Source organism: Cnephaeus nilssonii (genome assembly GCF_951640355.1).
Source record: "Cnephaeus nilssonii genome assembly, chromosome: 5".
Lineage (NCBI taxonomy): Eukaryota > Metazoa > Chordata > Mammalia > Chiroptera > Vespertilionidae > Cnephaeus > Cnephaeus nilssonii.
The window spans coordinates 7588354-7605011 of NC_137076.1; the positions used below are offsets into that span (position 1 = coordinate 7588354).

General features: G+C 48.5%; 1 protein-coding gene and 1 pseudogene across 2 annotated transcripts in view; one reads left to right on the top strand and one right to left on the bottom strand.

Annotated features, from left to right (window-relative positions):
* LOC307100408 (glyceraldehyde-3-phosphate dehydrogenase-like) overlaps nt 1-13951 on the bottom strand; it is a 1087365-nt pseudogene extending 1073414 nt beyond the window's left edge. Inside the window, exon 1 of the transcript in view lies at nt 13732-13951. The product of the transcript in view is annotated as a glyceraldehyde-3-phosphate dehydrogenase-like (transcript). The remainder of the gene's footprint in view (nt 1-13731) is intronic.
* On the top strand, nt 1874-2383 carry CBY3 (chibby family member 3; the record flags this gene model as incomplete). Its single annotated transcript, XM_079772629.1, has 1 exon — nt 1874-2383. The coding sequence occupies one exon, from the start codon at nt 1874-1876 to the stop codon at nt 2381-2383; it is 510 nt and encodes a 169-aa protein (XP_079628755.1).
* Nucleotides 13952-16658: the final 2707 nt, after the last annotated feature.

Below are 16658 nucleotides of genomic sequence, written 5' to 3' on the forward strand. Positions count from 1 at the left end.
CTTCTCCAATGAATCCAACAATTCTCACCTCAGGCTCTGCTTCTAGGGAATCTGACCCATGACACCCTGTATTAGCCTCACCTTGTTCACGCCTCTAGAACACATTCCTATCTCAGGCTGTGCTGCTCCCAAGAATGATAGCTCCCACACATCCCTAGAGGAGCACCTCAAACACAGCAGGCACTAGGTAAATGTGCCGAATGGAAACAGGAGAGCCCAGGGTCTGTTTTATGGCTTGGCAGGCAGCACCTCTTTTGTTGTGGGCTGATCTGGCCCGGAGGCATTGTGAGTCATAACAGCTGGACATCAGCTGAGCGGTTCAGAGATGGTGCCAAGCCTGGGGCAGCAGCTCAGCACCTCCAACACGTCCTCCAGGTGTGGGACAACAAGCAGTGAGGATTCTCAAGGAAGGGTTCTCTGGAAAGATGCAACCTCAAGTGTGAGCCTGGTTGTTACCTCTTGGGTCCTCTGTAGGCTTTCAAAGATGTGTCCCTGAGCCACATCTAGTACATAGCACGCCCCCCCACCCCCGCCTGCCCGCCAGCCTCTACCCAGCTATATGGTGAGGAATAAGCGTGTGTTGAATTAATGAAGGCATGACAGAGGGACCCCAGCCCCAGAGTTCTTTCCCTTTTCCACACTTGATGGGGAGAAGAGGAATTTAAGAGAGCATATAGTCCTCTTCTCACATACAACAGAATCAGCACTTACAGGGAGGTGAGGAGTGGGGAAGGGGGAGAAGGAAAATGGGACCTGTCGGCTTTCTGGACTTTAGCTCCCTTGAGGATGTGGTCTGCTCGGGACCAAAGTCAGATGTAGTCTGCAAAACTCCTGTTACCTCAAGCCCTAAGCAGAGGTCCTAGCCCATGGCACATGCCCCCAGGTGACACTGAGCACACTGGACTGTGAACTATCTACAAACACGTCTGGCTTCCCAGCCGGACCAGCAGCATCTTGAAGGCAGACACAGGCTGGAACCCCCTGCCCCGACCAGGGCCTGGCACAGAGCAGGTGCTAGCTCGAGGCTGCAGAACAGCTGCATGATGAGGGCAATCGTGCTGCTGGTTGTGCTAGGCATCCTACCAGATACTTTGCAGATCCAGACCTAGCCCTGGCGTTGTAAGCCTTCAGCAGTGCCCTCTCACCCTCAGAAGGAAGTCTGTGCGCTCCTCCCCCTGTCCAGCTCCCTCTTCTGCTATTCCCAGCTCAGTCCTGGACACCAACCCCACCCCAAGTTCTTCCTTGCCTCTGGAACATGCAAGCCTAGCCTGGCTCTTCACTCGCCCTAGGGGCTCTCCCTTATCCACCCCCAATCCACCTGGCAAAGTCCCGCACATCTTTGAAGTACCTGTTTCTGGTATTATTCCCTCCTCCCCCACCCGTGACCCCTCCCAGCAGCCACCAGTGCTCAGAGAGCAGGGGTCTGGCTCTTCATTGGCATTTCTATCCTCAGGGCCTAACCCAGGGTGGCCTTTGGGATGGTTTCGGGGGACTGCTGCAAGTAGGACTGGGCAGGGATGGGCTCTCAGTGGTCAAGACCTGCCCACCAGGCCACGCGATTTGAGGGGGCAACCGTCACCAAGCAGGCTGCTCAACAATTCCCACCTCAGGCTCTGCTTCTAGGGAATCTGACCCATGACACCCTATACTAGCTTCCTCTTGTTCTCTCCCCTAGAACACATTCCTCTCTCGGGCTGAGCTGACGCCCTCCCCCAGCAGTGCCCCTGACTTGCTTTCATCATTCAGAACACCAGGGGTCCCAAGGCAAGGGCGCAGCCCCGGTCACCAGCGTCCTCGCTTCTCCACTCTGGGCGCCCACACGCCTGCCGGGGCCCACCTGGTCCTCGACCTGAAGGCCTTGGGGTGCCCGGCCATGGACTTCGCCAGCGGCCTACGGGAGCGGCTGCGGCAGTTCTGGGCCAACCACTTCTCGCAGCGCTTCTCGCCTCGGCGCCCGCCGCTGCGCCGCGTCTCCTCCATGTCCACCTTCTACCTGCTGGACCACCGCACGCGCCACGCGGAGCTGGGGCTCAGCTACGGCGCGCCGCGCACGCGCCTCGGCGACCGGGCCTTCGTGTTCCGCGGCGGCCGCTGGGCACCCGAGGGCCTGCCAGGGCGGTCGAGGCCGTCGCTGCCCTCGCCGACCTCCTCGGGCTGGAAGGCGCAGATGCAGCACAGCAGCCAGGTGCTGCTGGAGGAGAACAACTACCTGAGGCTGCAGCAGGAGGTGCTCATGGACATGCTCACCGAGACCACCGCGCGCATGCACCTGCTGGAGCTGGCGGACGAGGCCCACCCGCCCGCCGCGCGCCCGGCCGAGGACGCGGCGCAGGCGCGGGGGGGCGGGCGGCGTCCTCACGCCCGGGTCCTGGTGACGCAATAAAGCCCGTGCGACCCCCGCGCGCCTCCCCTCCCAGCCGCCTGGCGCGTTTGTGGAGCTCCGCGGAGGGGCCCGGGGCGCCCGGGGCGGACAGGTGACAGCCGCAGGCAGTCTCGGGGGCGGGCGGGAGGGCCGGGCCGGACAGCTGTGTGTGGCCCGCTGGGGACGCGGGGTGGGAGTCAGGCTTACAGCGGGCGGGGGCGGGGGGGCGCGGGCAGTGAGTGTGTGGTAATGTGGGGGGCAGGGGGACAGATAGTGACATTCTCGGGGGACGCCGGGCGAAGTCCGAAGTCCGGAACCTTGGGCGCTCTGGGATGGAGGGCGCGGCGAGGCGGGCGCAGCCGCGCGGGGGCGGGGACCTTGCACTTGGCCCTCCCGGCCTGGAGCGCTGGGAGGTTTCGGCCTGAGCCCCGGGTAAGTGTATTTTACGACCAGGAAACTGTGCCCCGAAAGCAGCTTTCTGGAAACTTTGGGCTCCGCCTCCTCACCTGGCTGCTTTTGGGGTTTTGGCGAATCGCTTCTCCGTTGCAGGCCTCCTTTTCTTGGATTTGACCAACTCACCGTATGTTAAAATTTTGTGTTAGTTGCCAACATTTAAGAATTTGGATTATTTCACGTTAAAAATCCAGATTTTCTGTGTTCTCCAGAAAATCCGGAAGACTTGGCCTCCCTGGACCTTCATTCTATTCCAGCAGCAGTTGTGTTGAGCTGAACTGTGGCTGTCACCTCCTGATCCGCTTGACTCTTTCCTTCAGTCTGTCTGATTCGGGTCTCACTCTAGACCCATTTTTAGATCATGTTCTCTCCCAGGATGTGGGGGAGTCCACTCCCCCAACACACACACACACACACACACACACACACACACACACACACGGTATTATATAAGGTGTTGCATGGAGTGAATTGTACTTGTGAGTGATGTCGCTGTGCAACAAAGGTGTTGACACTGGTCCTTGCGATCTGCAACCTTTCTCCTGGAATAGAGACAGGCTGTTTTGGCTTCCTCCAGAAATGTGAGTGGTAGGACTCTGGCCCAGTTCCCTAGGGCAGTGGTCAGCAAACTGTGGCTTGTGAGCCACATGCGGCTCTTTGGCCCCTTGAGTGTGGCTCTTCCACAAAATACCACGGCCTGCGCGAGTCTATTTTGAAGAAGTGGCGTTAGAAGAAGTTTAAGTTTAAAAAATTTGGCTCTCAAAAGAAATTCCAATCGTTGTACTGTTGATATTTGGCTCTGTTGACTAATGAGTTTGCCGACCACGGCCCTAGGGCCATGTTCACATGTTCTCCAGTGAAGGGAGAGTTTATTCACCAAAAACAGCTCAGCCGTGAAGCAGCACTCCTGTGGAGCCGGATGGGCGTGAGACAGGGCACCGGGACCTGGGTGTTTCTGCTCACTTCCTGTGTGGGGGCCAGTGAGACATCTTTGTCCTTTCTGCTCTGGAATTCCACACCCTGACTGAGTTGGCCAAGCTCATTGGGGAGGGATATGAAAGCAAAAAGGAGGAACAAAGGACTCTGACTTCCACGCCCTACAGCTCAGGGCCCTCTGGAGGATAGGCTTTGCAAAAATATTTTTGGGGCCGAAACCGGTTTGGCTCAGTGGATAGAGCGTCGGTCTGCGGACTGAAAGGTCCCAGGTTCGATTCCGGTCAAGGGCATGTACCTTGGTTGCGGGCACATCCCCGGTGGGGGGTGTGCAGGAGGCAGCTGGTTGATGTTTCTGGCTCTCTGTCCCTCTCCCTTCCTCTCTGTAAAAAATCAATAAAATATATTTAAAAAAAAAATATTTTTGGGCTTGAGGAGGGAGGTAAAAAAGGCTGTAGATTTTTGTCTACAGCAAGAGGAAAGATGAAGAGAAATGGGAGTCAAGATCCTGGTTGGTCTCCCATCTTGGAAAAAACTTTTAGTTTTTAAAATTGATTTTAGAGAGAGAGAAACATCGATTTGTTGTTTCACTTATTTATTGCACTCATTGGTTGATTTTTGTATGTTGCCTGACAGGGAATCAAACAACCTTGGTGTATCAGGTCAGTGTATCTAAAAAAATCTTTCTTGATTCTCCATTAGCTTCCAGCTGCTGCCCCGTTTCTCTACTTCCCTTTATAACGACACTCCAAAAAGCTACTTATAGTCTCTGTCTTCAATTCCTCCCCTCCTTCTTTGCTCTTAGTCTCCCTCAATTCAGACTTCTCACCCCACCCCGACCCCGTCCCCACCACCACCACTACCACACTCTCTCTGGCCTGCTCTTGCCAAGGAGCTATTACCGCCAATGCTGTTGAATCCTTTGGCCAATTCTCTATCCTCATCTTGGCCTGTCCATCAGCAGGTGATCTCTCCTCCTCCTTGAAACATGTATCTTCACTTGGCCTCTAAGACACCACGCTCCTCTGTTTTCCCTCCTACCTCACAGTTGCTCCTTCTCAGCGTCGTGCTGATTTTCCTCACTCCCACTTCTGTCAGGTTATCTGCTTGAATGCCACCTTTCCAGTGACGTTCTCTCTGGTGATTTTATTTAAAAGAGCGTGGCTCTGGCTGAGTAGCTCGGTTGGTTAGAGCATCGTCCTGATATGCCAAGGTTGCAGGTCAAGCCCCCGGTCAGGGCACCTACAAGAATCAACCAATGGCCTGGCTGGTGTGCTTCAGTGGTTGAGTATCGATCCATGTACCAAGAGGTCACTGGTTACTGGTTTGATTCCCGGTCTGGGCAATGCCCGAGTGGCGGGCTTGATCCCCAATAGGGAACGTGCAGAAAGCAACTGATTAATGTTTCTATCTCTCCCTCTTCCTCTCTCCTAAATCAATAAAAACATATTTTTTAAAAATTAAAAAAAAAATCAACCAATGGTGGTGGCTCAGTTGGTGGAGTGTCGTCCTATACACCAAAATATTGCCGGTTCGATTCCCGGTCAGGGCACATATCTAGGTTGTGGGTTTGATCCCCAGTCAGGGTTGCAGTGAGAGTATAGGAGTAACCAATTGATGTTTCTCTCTCATATCCATGTTTCTCTCTCCCCTTTCCTCCCTCTCTAAAAATCAATAAAAAACAAACACATATCCTCAGGTGAAGATTAAAAAAAGAATTAACCAATGAATGCATAAGTAAGGGGAACAACAAATTAATGCTTAAAGTTAAATAAATAAAAGAGCATGCCTTCTCTCCACCCCCAACAAACTAGCACAAATTACCCTTTTTTCCTGCTTTGTTTTCTAACATCTGTCACTATTTGATATGCTATGTATTTTCTTTATCATCAGCCTACTGCCCCTCCCCACACGCACACACACACACACACACACTAGAATGTAAGCTCCATAGGGCTTTTTATTCTGTTGTCTCCTGTGTCTCAACATAGAAAAGTGTCCAACACTTACTAGGCCCTCTCCAGATATTTCTGGAATGAACAAAGGTCCACAAAAGATGGGTACCTGAGTCCCAGGGAGTAGAAAGTGTTTGGCCTTGGACATTGTCACAGATTTCTAATCCCCTAGAGGTGGGGACGGTGTACCAGGGGCTTTGGAGCTCCTGGTTACATCACCCACCCCTGATTTGAGCTGCGGCTGTGGTGATGGCTGTGTTCACAGTCAGCGCCTCGTTTCAGGGGTCTGCTGTGGCTTCTCTGCTTTTCTGCTCCAAGGCTTTCCACCCCCTCCAAGGCTTTCCACCCCCAGGCATAGCCAGGCAGTGCCTTCTCGGGCAACCTTCAACTAGTGAGGGACCAAAGACAAACACACTTGGTTGGATTTTCCATCTACCTTCGTCATTCTCCTCACTCCCTCTCATTTCCTGGAATCATTTATCAAATAAATTGCACCCAAGTTCTAGGCTCAGGCTCTGCTTTCTTTTCTTTCTTTCTTTCTTTTTTTTAAAATAAATTTGAGAATACATGTATTAAAGCTGGGAACAGTGAAAGAAGGAAGGGCCTAGAATAGAAGCAACACGCCGAAACCGGTTTGGCTCAGTGGATAGAGTGTCGGCCTGTGGACTGAAAGGTCTCGGGTTCGATTCCGGTCCGGGGCATGTACCTTGGTTGCGGGCGCATCCCCAGTGGGGGTTGTGCGAGAGGCAGCTGATCGATGTTTCTCTATCATCGATGTTTCTAACTCTCTATCCCTCTCTCTTCCTCTCTGTAAAAAATCAATAAAATATTTTTTAAAAAAAGAATAGAAGCAACAGGAGCGCCTCGGTGGGGCAGGCTGCTTTGGCTCACTGTAAAGTTAGAGAAAGGGGGCCTTGGAGATAGGTTCAGGTTAGCCCAGGACGAGCTGACACTGCCCATTGCTTTCCTGATTCCAAGCCTGGGGGTGGGGGTCAGGGCGGGGGGGAGTATATCCCTTAGGAGATGCATGCCTGTGGAGGAAGAAAGCATGGGTGAGCTCCCGGGAGAGCATGCCTGAGGCTCTGCTTTTATGAGGATTCAAGCTAAGGCAGTTAACAGGAAGTAGCACTGGAAGGCAAGCTGTAGGGATGGGAAGCTAGAACTAGATCACCCACCATTTGGAGGCAACAAAGGCCTCTCCACGAATGGTGAGTGAGTGGGGTGGTGGTATCTGTAGTGTCCTGAAGCACAAGACTCTAACATCTGGTGGATTCGAATGAGAAGTTGAAGGGAAACCTTTGTTTAGGCAGTAACTTTGGCACTTGAAAGATATGGAGGCAGCTATAATTACAAGGATTATGGAGTTGGCTAGCTTTTCAAAACTGCCTTAGAAACTTTGAAGAAAGAATGGCTCAAGTTATCCCACTCAACTCGGAGCATGCTGTGCAAGCCAGAAAGTCTCCTACAGCAGCAGTCGCCAACCTTTCGGACCTCACGGACCACCAGTGGTCCACGGACCACCGGTTGGCGACCGCTGTCCTAACACAACATGTCCAAAAAAAAAAAAAAAAAAGCTTTTTCTGCAGCCAGGAGACAATGTACTGAAATTATGGGAGATTTAATCACAAAGGCAGCAAAACTACAAAGGAGACCATGCATCCTCACAGTTTTCCTGTACTAAAGTCAGGGCTTTTAAAGGGAAGAAGTGGGACCCTGCGGCCTGGTATGGTGAAGTTTGGGTACAAACTTCATAAGAGACTTGAGATCGCAGAGTCAATGAAGTGGAGATGCCAGAACTGCCTTGGCTGAGTTTTAAAGAAGGGGCCTAAAGCCCTGGCTGTGTGGCTCAGTTGTTTGGGCATGGTCCTGTGCACAGAAATGTTGCAGGTTGGATTCCTGGTCAGGACACATGCCTGGTTGTGGGCTTAATCCCTGCTAGAAGGCATGCAGGAGGCAACTAATGGATGTTATACTCTCACATTGATGTTTCTCTTTCCCCCTCTCTCTAAAAATCAACAAACTATTCTTTTAAAATCAATCAATAAGGGGCCTGAAGGCTCAGGAAAGTGGGAATGTGAGAATGGGCTTATTCCGTGAAAACAAGATTTGCCATTTGATTCTGTTCTCTGGGAGCTGCCCAGAGGACACTCTCTCTGCTAAGGCACGAGGGAATATGACAGTGATGTGGTCATTGAGTTATTGAGAAGCTGTTGGTGGCTGTCCCCTGTAGGCCATGGTTGACAGCAGGAGATACTGCTGTGGAACTGGGCTTCCCAGTGTCATTTGGGGATGATGGTGACAGTAAGCCAGAACAGTGAATAGGGAAACTGAGACAGATATATCTAGGCCTAGAGATAACATCAGTTATATTTCAGTTCCAGACCTAGAAAGGCAACAAAACCAGGTGGGAAACACTAGGACCAGATGCAATAATGCCCCCCTGTCCTGACACTGACCAATCAGTGGAGACCACGACCCTTAAGGAACATACCAGAAAACTGATGCCTATTCTGCTGAAACTCTCCCCTGAAACCTCCTCTAAGATTCTCGCCTGCAAGGAAGAGATTACCCCAGCCAATGTGGCTCAGTGGTTGAACCAGGAGGTCACAGTCCGATTCCCGGTCAGGGCACATGCCCAAGTTGCAGGCTCGATCCCCATGGGGGGCATGCAGGAGACAGCAGATCAATGAGTATCTCTCATCATTGACGTTTCTATCTCTCCCTCTCCCTTCCTCTCTGAAATCAATAAAATATATTAAATTGAGAAACATGAATCTAAGAGTCGACATCTTTAAATTTGGTAACACATGGATTAGTTAAGAGTACCTGATATTGTGGAGGAATAAGATAGAAAAAGGTAAGTGTTTGATTTTGCTTACAGAGGTATAACTTACCAAATTGCTGTAGGTTATAGGTAGTTCAGTAGAAAAATATCTTATATCTAAAAGACAAAGATTAAAATCCAGTAATGTTTTATAAAGAGAGAGGACCCACATGAAATTAAAATTAGAAATGAAAGTAGGCAAAGTAACAACTGACATCACAGAAATACGAAGGATTGCAAGAAAATATCATGGACCTAGCTGGTTTTGTTCAGTGGTTAGAGCATTGGCCCACGGATTGAAGAGTCCTGGGTTTGATTCTTTTTTATTTTAACATATTTTATTGATTTTTTACAGAGAGGAAGGGAGAGGGATAGAGAGTTAGAAACATCGATGAGAGAGAAACATCTATCAGCTGCCTCTTGCACACCCCCTACTGGGGATGTGCCCACAACCAAGGTATATGCCCTTGACCAGAATCGAACCTGGGACCCTTCAGTCCACAGGCCGACGCTCTATCCACTGAGCCAAACCGGTCAGGGCTTGGGTTTGATTCTGATCAAGGGCACCTATCTCAATTGGAGGTTCAATCCCCTGCCCTAGGTAAGGGCTCGGGCAGCAGGCAACCAATCAATGTGTCTCTCTCACATCAATATTTCTCTCTCTGTCTTTTCCCCTTCCCTTCCACTCTAAAAGTCAATGGAAAAACAAAAATATATCCTTGGGTGAGGGTTGACAACAAAAATAGACCCCGATTGGTGTGGCTCATTGGTTGAGGGTCGACCTACAAACCAGGAGGTCGTGGTTCAATTCCAGGTCAGGGCACATGCCTGGGTTGCAGGCTTTATCCCCAGTGGGGGCCGTGCAGGAGGCAACCAATTAATGATTCTCATCATTGATGTTTCTATCTCTCCCTTCTTCTATGAAATCAAAGTATATTAAAGAAAATATTAACTATATGCCAAAAAATTGGACAACCTAGGTGAAATGAAGAAATACCTAGAAACATACAACCTTCCAAAACTCAATCAGGAAGAATCAGAAAACCTGAATATGCCAATAACAACTAATGAAGCAGTAATAAATAACAAACAAACAAACAAAAACTCCCAGCAAACAAAAGTCCTGGACCAGAGGGCTTCACAAGTGAGTTTTACCAAACATTCAAAAAAGAACTAACACCTATCCTCCTCAAACTAGTCCAAAAAATTCAAGAGGACTTCCAAGCTCTTTTTACAAGGTCCGCATTATCCTAATTACAGATAAAGTAACCACAAAGAAATATAGGCCAATGTCCCTGATGAACATAGATGCTAAATCCTCAACAAAATATTGGCAAATTGCATCAAACAATACATTAAAAAGATCATACATCAGGATCAAGTGGGATTTATTCTGGGGATACAAGGTTGGTACAATATCCACAAATCAATAAATGTGCTACAACACAAATTAAGGATAAAAACCACATGATCATATCAACTGATGCAGAAAAACATTTGACAAAATCCAACACCCTTTTTTGATAAAAACTCTCAGCAAAGTGGGAATAGAAGAGGGATCATACCTCAACATAATAAAAGCCTTATATGACCTACAGCCAACATCATACTCAATTGGCAAATACTAAAACCATTTCCCCTAAGAACAGGAGCAAGACAGGGATGCCCACTTTCACCACTCCTATTTGGCATAGTATTGGACGTGCTAAGCATAGCAATCAGACAAGAAGAAATAAAAGGCATCCAAATTGGAAAAGATATAAAACTGTCATCATTCTCAGGTGACATGATTTTGTACATAGAAAACCCTAAAGACTATCAAAAAACTATATTTAATGAATAAATTCAGCAATGTAGCAGGATACAAAATACCCAGAAATCGATGGCATTTTTATACACCAATAATGAATTCATAGAGAAACTAAAAAAACAATCCCATTTACCATTGCAACAAAAAAAACTATACCTAGGAATAAACTTAACTAAGGAGGTAAAAGACCTGTACTCGGAAAACTACAGGATGTTGAAAAAAGAGGTAGAGGAAGATATAAACAAGTGGAAGAATATATCGTGTTCATGGATTGGTAGAATCAACATCATTAAAAGGTCCACACTACCCAAAGCAATCTATAGATTCAATGATAATGGGTTAATTTCTAAAATATATGAAGACTCATATAACTCAACACCAGGAAAACTGGTGGGCTGGCACGGCCATGGCATACTCAGCCCCAGGGTGCCTTATGTGCCGCGCCAGCTCAGCCAGGTTCAGTGACCCTGAGTGGGGGCGGCTGAAAGGCTTAGGAAAGACAGACAAGAGAATGAAAGCTGGGAGAGAGGGGGGAAGAGTCAGAGAGAAACTGCAGTGTGAGAGAGACACATCCATTAGTTGTCTCCCACAAGATTGAGTCTGCAACCGAAGTACAAGCCCTTGACCGAAATCAAACCTGGGACCCTTCAGTCCGAAGTCTTTCCACTGAGCCAAACAGCTCGGGCTCCTCCTCCTCCTTGAGGCATCTGGTCTCAGCAGGATCCAGACAGTGGCTGCTGGGGAGCCATCCCTGGCTCCCGAGCAGGTAGAGGCTGCCAGCACCCTCCCCGCTCCCCCCCACCCCCATGGCTGCTGCCCATCAGAAGGAAAATGCTGCCCCGGCCCTTGCAGGGCCCAGTCCCCACATATGAGCGCCCTGGGGTCCCCCAGATGAGTGTCTATGCCACCAGCTTCTACCTGGAGGGCTGTTGGGGAGCAGGAAATGCACCCATAGCTGAAGAGTGATGGAAACTCCCGGAAGGTTCTCCCAGTGCCTTGGCTGGAGTCTCCAGGTCGGGAGAGGCCACATTGGCGCCCAGCACACCAGCGTGCCCCGAGGACTGCTGGCCCAGAAGCACGCTCCGCCCGCCAGGAGAATCTGTCATTGTAGCTCTGGAGAGTTCAGACGCTGGAGCCACATGGGGGGGAAGGCCCTGGAGGCCACGGTGGGGTGGCAGGGAATGCACCCTGACAGGATCCGGGAGCTACAGCGTCTGCCTCTGGTCGGGGCCGCCTCTGGGGGTCCTTTGATTGTCTACCTCTCCGGTTCTGAAACCATACCTGGATTCTGGACTGAGGAATCTGGGTTTGCTTGGCTAGTTCTTCTTGGACAGTGATATCAGGGTATGGGTCCTTTTCAAAGGCCTCGATAAGAACCCGAAGTTGGTTTTTGCTGAACTTGGTCCTCTGGCACCTCCCGCTTCCTCTGGGCCTGTTGGAGGCCATGTCCCACGGCACCTACCCACCAGCAAGGACCCCGGCAGGAGCTGCCTTCCAACTGGAGTCTGGTAGGGAAGTCTGCGTCCCTTTAAATGCAGTTGGAACTGATGGGGGAATGCAAAGAAGATTATGTGAAAGTAGGAGGAAGTAAGGCGGGGAAGTCTCTAGAATGGCATTACGGGATAGCTAAAATTATGTGCGCACTTGAGGGTGGTTACCCTTGTGAGGGGTCTAAAATGAGAGGCATTTCAAAGGTGTGTTAATCCATGGACACAGGCAACAGGATGATGAAGACCTGGGGCAAGGAGTGGGGGCAGGCTAGAAGGGTTCAATGAATGAAAAAGGGGACTCTGTAATACTCTCAGCAATAAAGATCTAATAAAATAAAACAACAACAACAAAGGAGTGTTAACCATTATATCTACCAGGCCAGGGCCCCATGTTATTAATTCTAATTGACCTTCCTGTTAGCAGTTTTATGACTGGGTTTTCCTGAGTTCTGTAAATCTTTACCCAGTTTAGTGTTATGTTTTTAAATTTATCAGAAGCCTGTATTTTAGAGTACTTGTTAGGTTGTTGTTGTGTTTTTTTTGTCAGGTTTTTAAAGAATGAATCTTTGAAGATGAAAAATACTTGTAGGAACATTTTCTTTTCTTTTTGCCAAAGCATCAAACAATTGTCTGTAAATGATAAAAATCTTTAAAATGTCCATGGTATGCCCTAGCCAGCTTGGCTCAGTGGATAGAGCGTCAGCCTGCGGACTGAAGGGTCCCAGGTTCGATTCCGGCCAAGGGCACATGCCTGGGTTGCAGGCTCTCTCTCATCATTGATGCTTCTATCTCACTCTCCTTCTCCCTTCCTCTCTGAAATCAATAAAGAAATATAAAAAAAAAAAATAAATAAAATGGCCATGGTAAAAGGGGACATCTGTTATACTCTCAACAATGAAGATAATTTATTTATTTTTTCTGGGTACAGTGAACTTTATTGATGGTGCACGGCAAAGTAGGGCTCCCTACACCCCTCCCCTTCTTCAGGAGGTCTGGGATGGAAACGGTGGTCAGGAGATTCTCAGTGTGTCGGGGATCAATCTGGGCAGGGACTCCCCAGCAGCTGAGGGCCTCTCTTCCTCTCGCTGGGGCTGATGGTCCAGGGTTCTTACTCCTTGGAGGCCATGTGGACCATACGGTCCACCACCCTGTTGCTGTAGCCAAATTCATTGTCAGACAGGAAACGAGCTTGACAAAGTGGTCACTGAGGGCAATGCCAGCCCCAGCATCAAAGGTGGAGGAGTGGGTGTCACGTTAAAGTCGCAGGAGACAGCCTGGTCCTCAGTGTAGCCCAGGATGCCCTTGAGGGGGCCCTCTGATGCCGGCTTCACTCCCTTCTTGATGTCATCATATTTGGCAGCTTTCTCCAGGCGGCAGGTCAGATCCACAACCGACACGTTGGGGGTGGGCACACGGAAGGCCATGCCAGTGAGCTTCCCATTCAGCTCAGGGATGGCCTTGCCCACAGCCTTGGCAGCGCCGGCAGAAGCAGGGATGATGTTCTGGGCAGCCCCTCGCCCATCACGCCACAGCTTCCCAGGGGATGCCGAATGAGGGGTCTAAAATGAGATGCCGAAGTTGTCATGGATGACCTTGTCCAGGGGGAGCAAGCAGTTGGAGGTGCAGGAGGCGTTGCTGACCATCTTGAGGGAGTTGTCATACTTGTCCTGGTTCACACCCATCACAAACATGGGGGCATCCGAGAAGGGGCAGAGGTGATGACCCTCTTGGCTCCGCCCTTCAAGTGAGCCCGGCCTTCTCCATGGCAGTGAAGACACCGATGGACTCCACCACATACTCAGCACCAGCACCACCCCATTTGATGTTGGCGGGATCTCACTCCTGGAAGATGGCTTTCCACTGATGACAAGCTTCCCGTTCTCAGCCTTGCCTGTGCCTTTGACCTTGCCATGAGTAGAATCATACTGGAACATGTAGACCATGTAGCTGAGGTCAATGAAGGGGTCATTGATGGCGACAATATCCACTTTGCCAGCGTTAAAAGCAGCTCTGGTGACCAGGTGCCCAATGCAGGCAAATCCATTCACTCCGACCTTTACCATCGTGTCTCAGGGTTGTGGCTGCTGGCACAGCGCAGGAGGAGAGGCTGTCTGACGAACAGGAGGAGCAGAGAGCCAGATAATTTTTTTTTAATGGCTATGGTTGTCGAGCTGGTCAATTCCCATACATACATATAAAGAATGCAGTTGTCTTAGCTATCTATTCAACTTTAGTTACTTTGATCATCTATAAAATTCTTTTCTCAAGATCCCTCCTCCATGAACCTTCTGCAACTTCCACAAAATTTCTGCAACTTATATATAACTGTCAGGGTTTCGTTGTTTTTTTAATTTCTTTATTCCCCCATTATCCCCCCAACCTTCCCACTCATGCCCTCACCCCCCTGTTGTCTGTGTCCATTGGTTAGGCTTATATGTATGCATACAAGTCCTTTGGTTGATCTCTCCTCCTTACCCCCACCCTCCCCTACCTTCCCTCTGAGGTTTGATGGTCTTATCGATGTTTCTCTGTCTCTGTTTTTGTTCATCAGTTTATGTTGTTCATTATATTCCATAAATGAGTGAGATCATGTGATACTTATCTTTCTCTGACTGGCTTATTTCACTTAGCATAATGCTCTCCAGTTCCATCCATGCTGTTGCAAATGGTAAGAACTTCTTTTTTACCGCAGCGTAGTATTCCATTGTGTAGATGTACCACAGGTTTTTAATCCACTCATCTGCTGATGGGTACTTAGGCTGTTTCCAAATCTTAGCTATTGTAAATTGTGCTGCTATGAACATAGGAGTGCATATATCCTTTCTGATTGGTGTTTCTAGTTTCCAGTCATATCTTTCCCTGTCTTATTTTGAAACAATTTTACTTTAGGACAAAATTACTTTTCTATTTCTTTTTATACAAAAACAAAAATCCAAAACTAAAACCAAACCAAACAAAAACCACCCATATCCTTTATATCCTTATTAAAAAAATACATTCTGTTTTCCTTTCCCTCAACAACAGTGCATCTCTATACTTCATACCTTCTACTGAAAACATGCCCTATTTTTCATATACAGTCATTTTGTTTCATGATTTTCTTTTTTAAAAAAATATTTTGATTTCAGAGAGGAAGGGAGAGGGAGAGAGAGATAGAAACATCAATGATAAGAGAGAATCATTGATCAGCTGCCTCCTGCAGGCTCCATACTGGGGATCAAGCCCACAATCCCGGCATGTGCCCTTGACCAGAATCAAACCCGGGACCCTTCATTCGGGACCCTTCAGTCCACAGGCCGACGCTCTATCCACTAAGCCAAACTGGCTAAGGCCTTACTATTTTCTAGTAGTTTTGTAAACACTACAGCTGTTTTACAAATTAATTTTGGCAGGGGTCTACAGTCTGTTTTAAAGATTTTTAAAAACTGATTTTTAGAGAGAGAGGAAGGAAGAGGGAGAGAGAAACATTAATGTGAGAGCGAATGTTAATCAGCTACCTCCTGCACACCCCCTACAGAGGACCAAGCCCACTAACACAGCATGTGCCCTGACCAGGAATCAAGCAGGCAACCTTTCTGTGCTTGGGAAGACGCCCAATCATCTGAGCCTCTCCGGCTGGGCAAACAGTCATATTTTTAAAAGGCTTTGCCCTTGACTAGAGCAATGCAGACATAGCCAAGGAATGCCAACAACCACCAGAAGTTAGAAGAGGCAAGGAATAGATTCTTTCTCGACCCTCCAGCCCTACCTACCATCACCTTGACTTGGGCCCAGTGATACTGACTTTGGATTTTGGCTTCTAGAACTGTGAGAGAATATATGCTTTGTTGTTTTTTAATAGATTAATAAAAGGCCTTGCCTGGCTGGTATTGCTAAGTGGTTAGAGCGTTGGCTGGAGAACCAAAGAGCACATACTTGAGTTGTAGGTTCCATCCCTGGCCAGGTTGGGGAGCACGCAGGAGGCAACCAGTCGAAGTGTCTTTCTCACATTGAAGTATCTCTCTCCCCACCCCCCCTTCTTCCCTCCTTTCCACTCTCTAAAAATCGATGGGAAAAAATGTCCTCAGGTCAGGATTAAAAAAAGACCTTTTTAGTTTTCTCCCTTCAGTCTCTGTGGACAATGTTATAGTTAGTTCTTAGGTGTTTACATGTTAAAGACATGATAAGAGTTATAACTTTAAGAGATGGAGAAGGACTAAGTGTTGTTTTTTTAACTTACCAAAATGTCAGAATTTTAGGAATTTTGTATAATTTCTAGAACATTTATATGAACAATATATCAAAATAATCAAAGGTTTAGCATAATTTATTTGACAATGCTTCCTGTGTAATTTAATACATCAAATAAGACTGATTAGTGTAACTTCCCCACTTTATAAAGTGAGAGAACAGACACCCAGTTCCTAAGAGTGCGTCCTGTGGGATAGATCTCAAAAATGCCCCATGCCCCTCTCAGGCTATGCTTATCGAGATTGCAGAGCAGTCAATCCAACTAACTGGATGTTGATTACGTTTTTCAAATACTGTGTGCACGTTCTACGCTGTCCCTCGACCCCGATCTTCTCCTCGCTCCAGGTCAGCGATTTTCAACGAAGTGCCAGTTGAAAACGTGCAACAGCTGACTATTTAGTCAGAGGCACTGACCTCTTTTTTCTTTTTAATTTTTTTTTTTTTTTTATAGAGAGGAAGGGAGAGGGAGAGAGTTAGAAACATCGATGAGAAAGAAACATCGATCAGCTGCCTCCTGCACACCTCCTACTGGGGATGTGCCTGCAACCAAGGTACATGCCCTTGACCGGAATCGAACCTGGGACCTTTCAGTCCGCAGGCC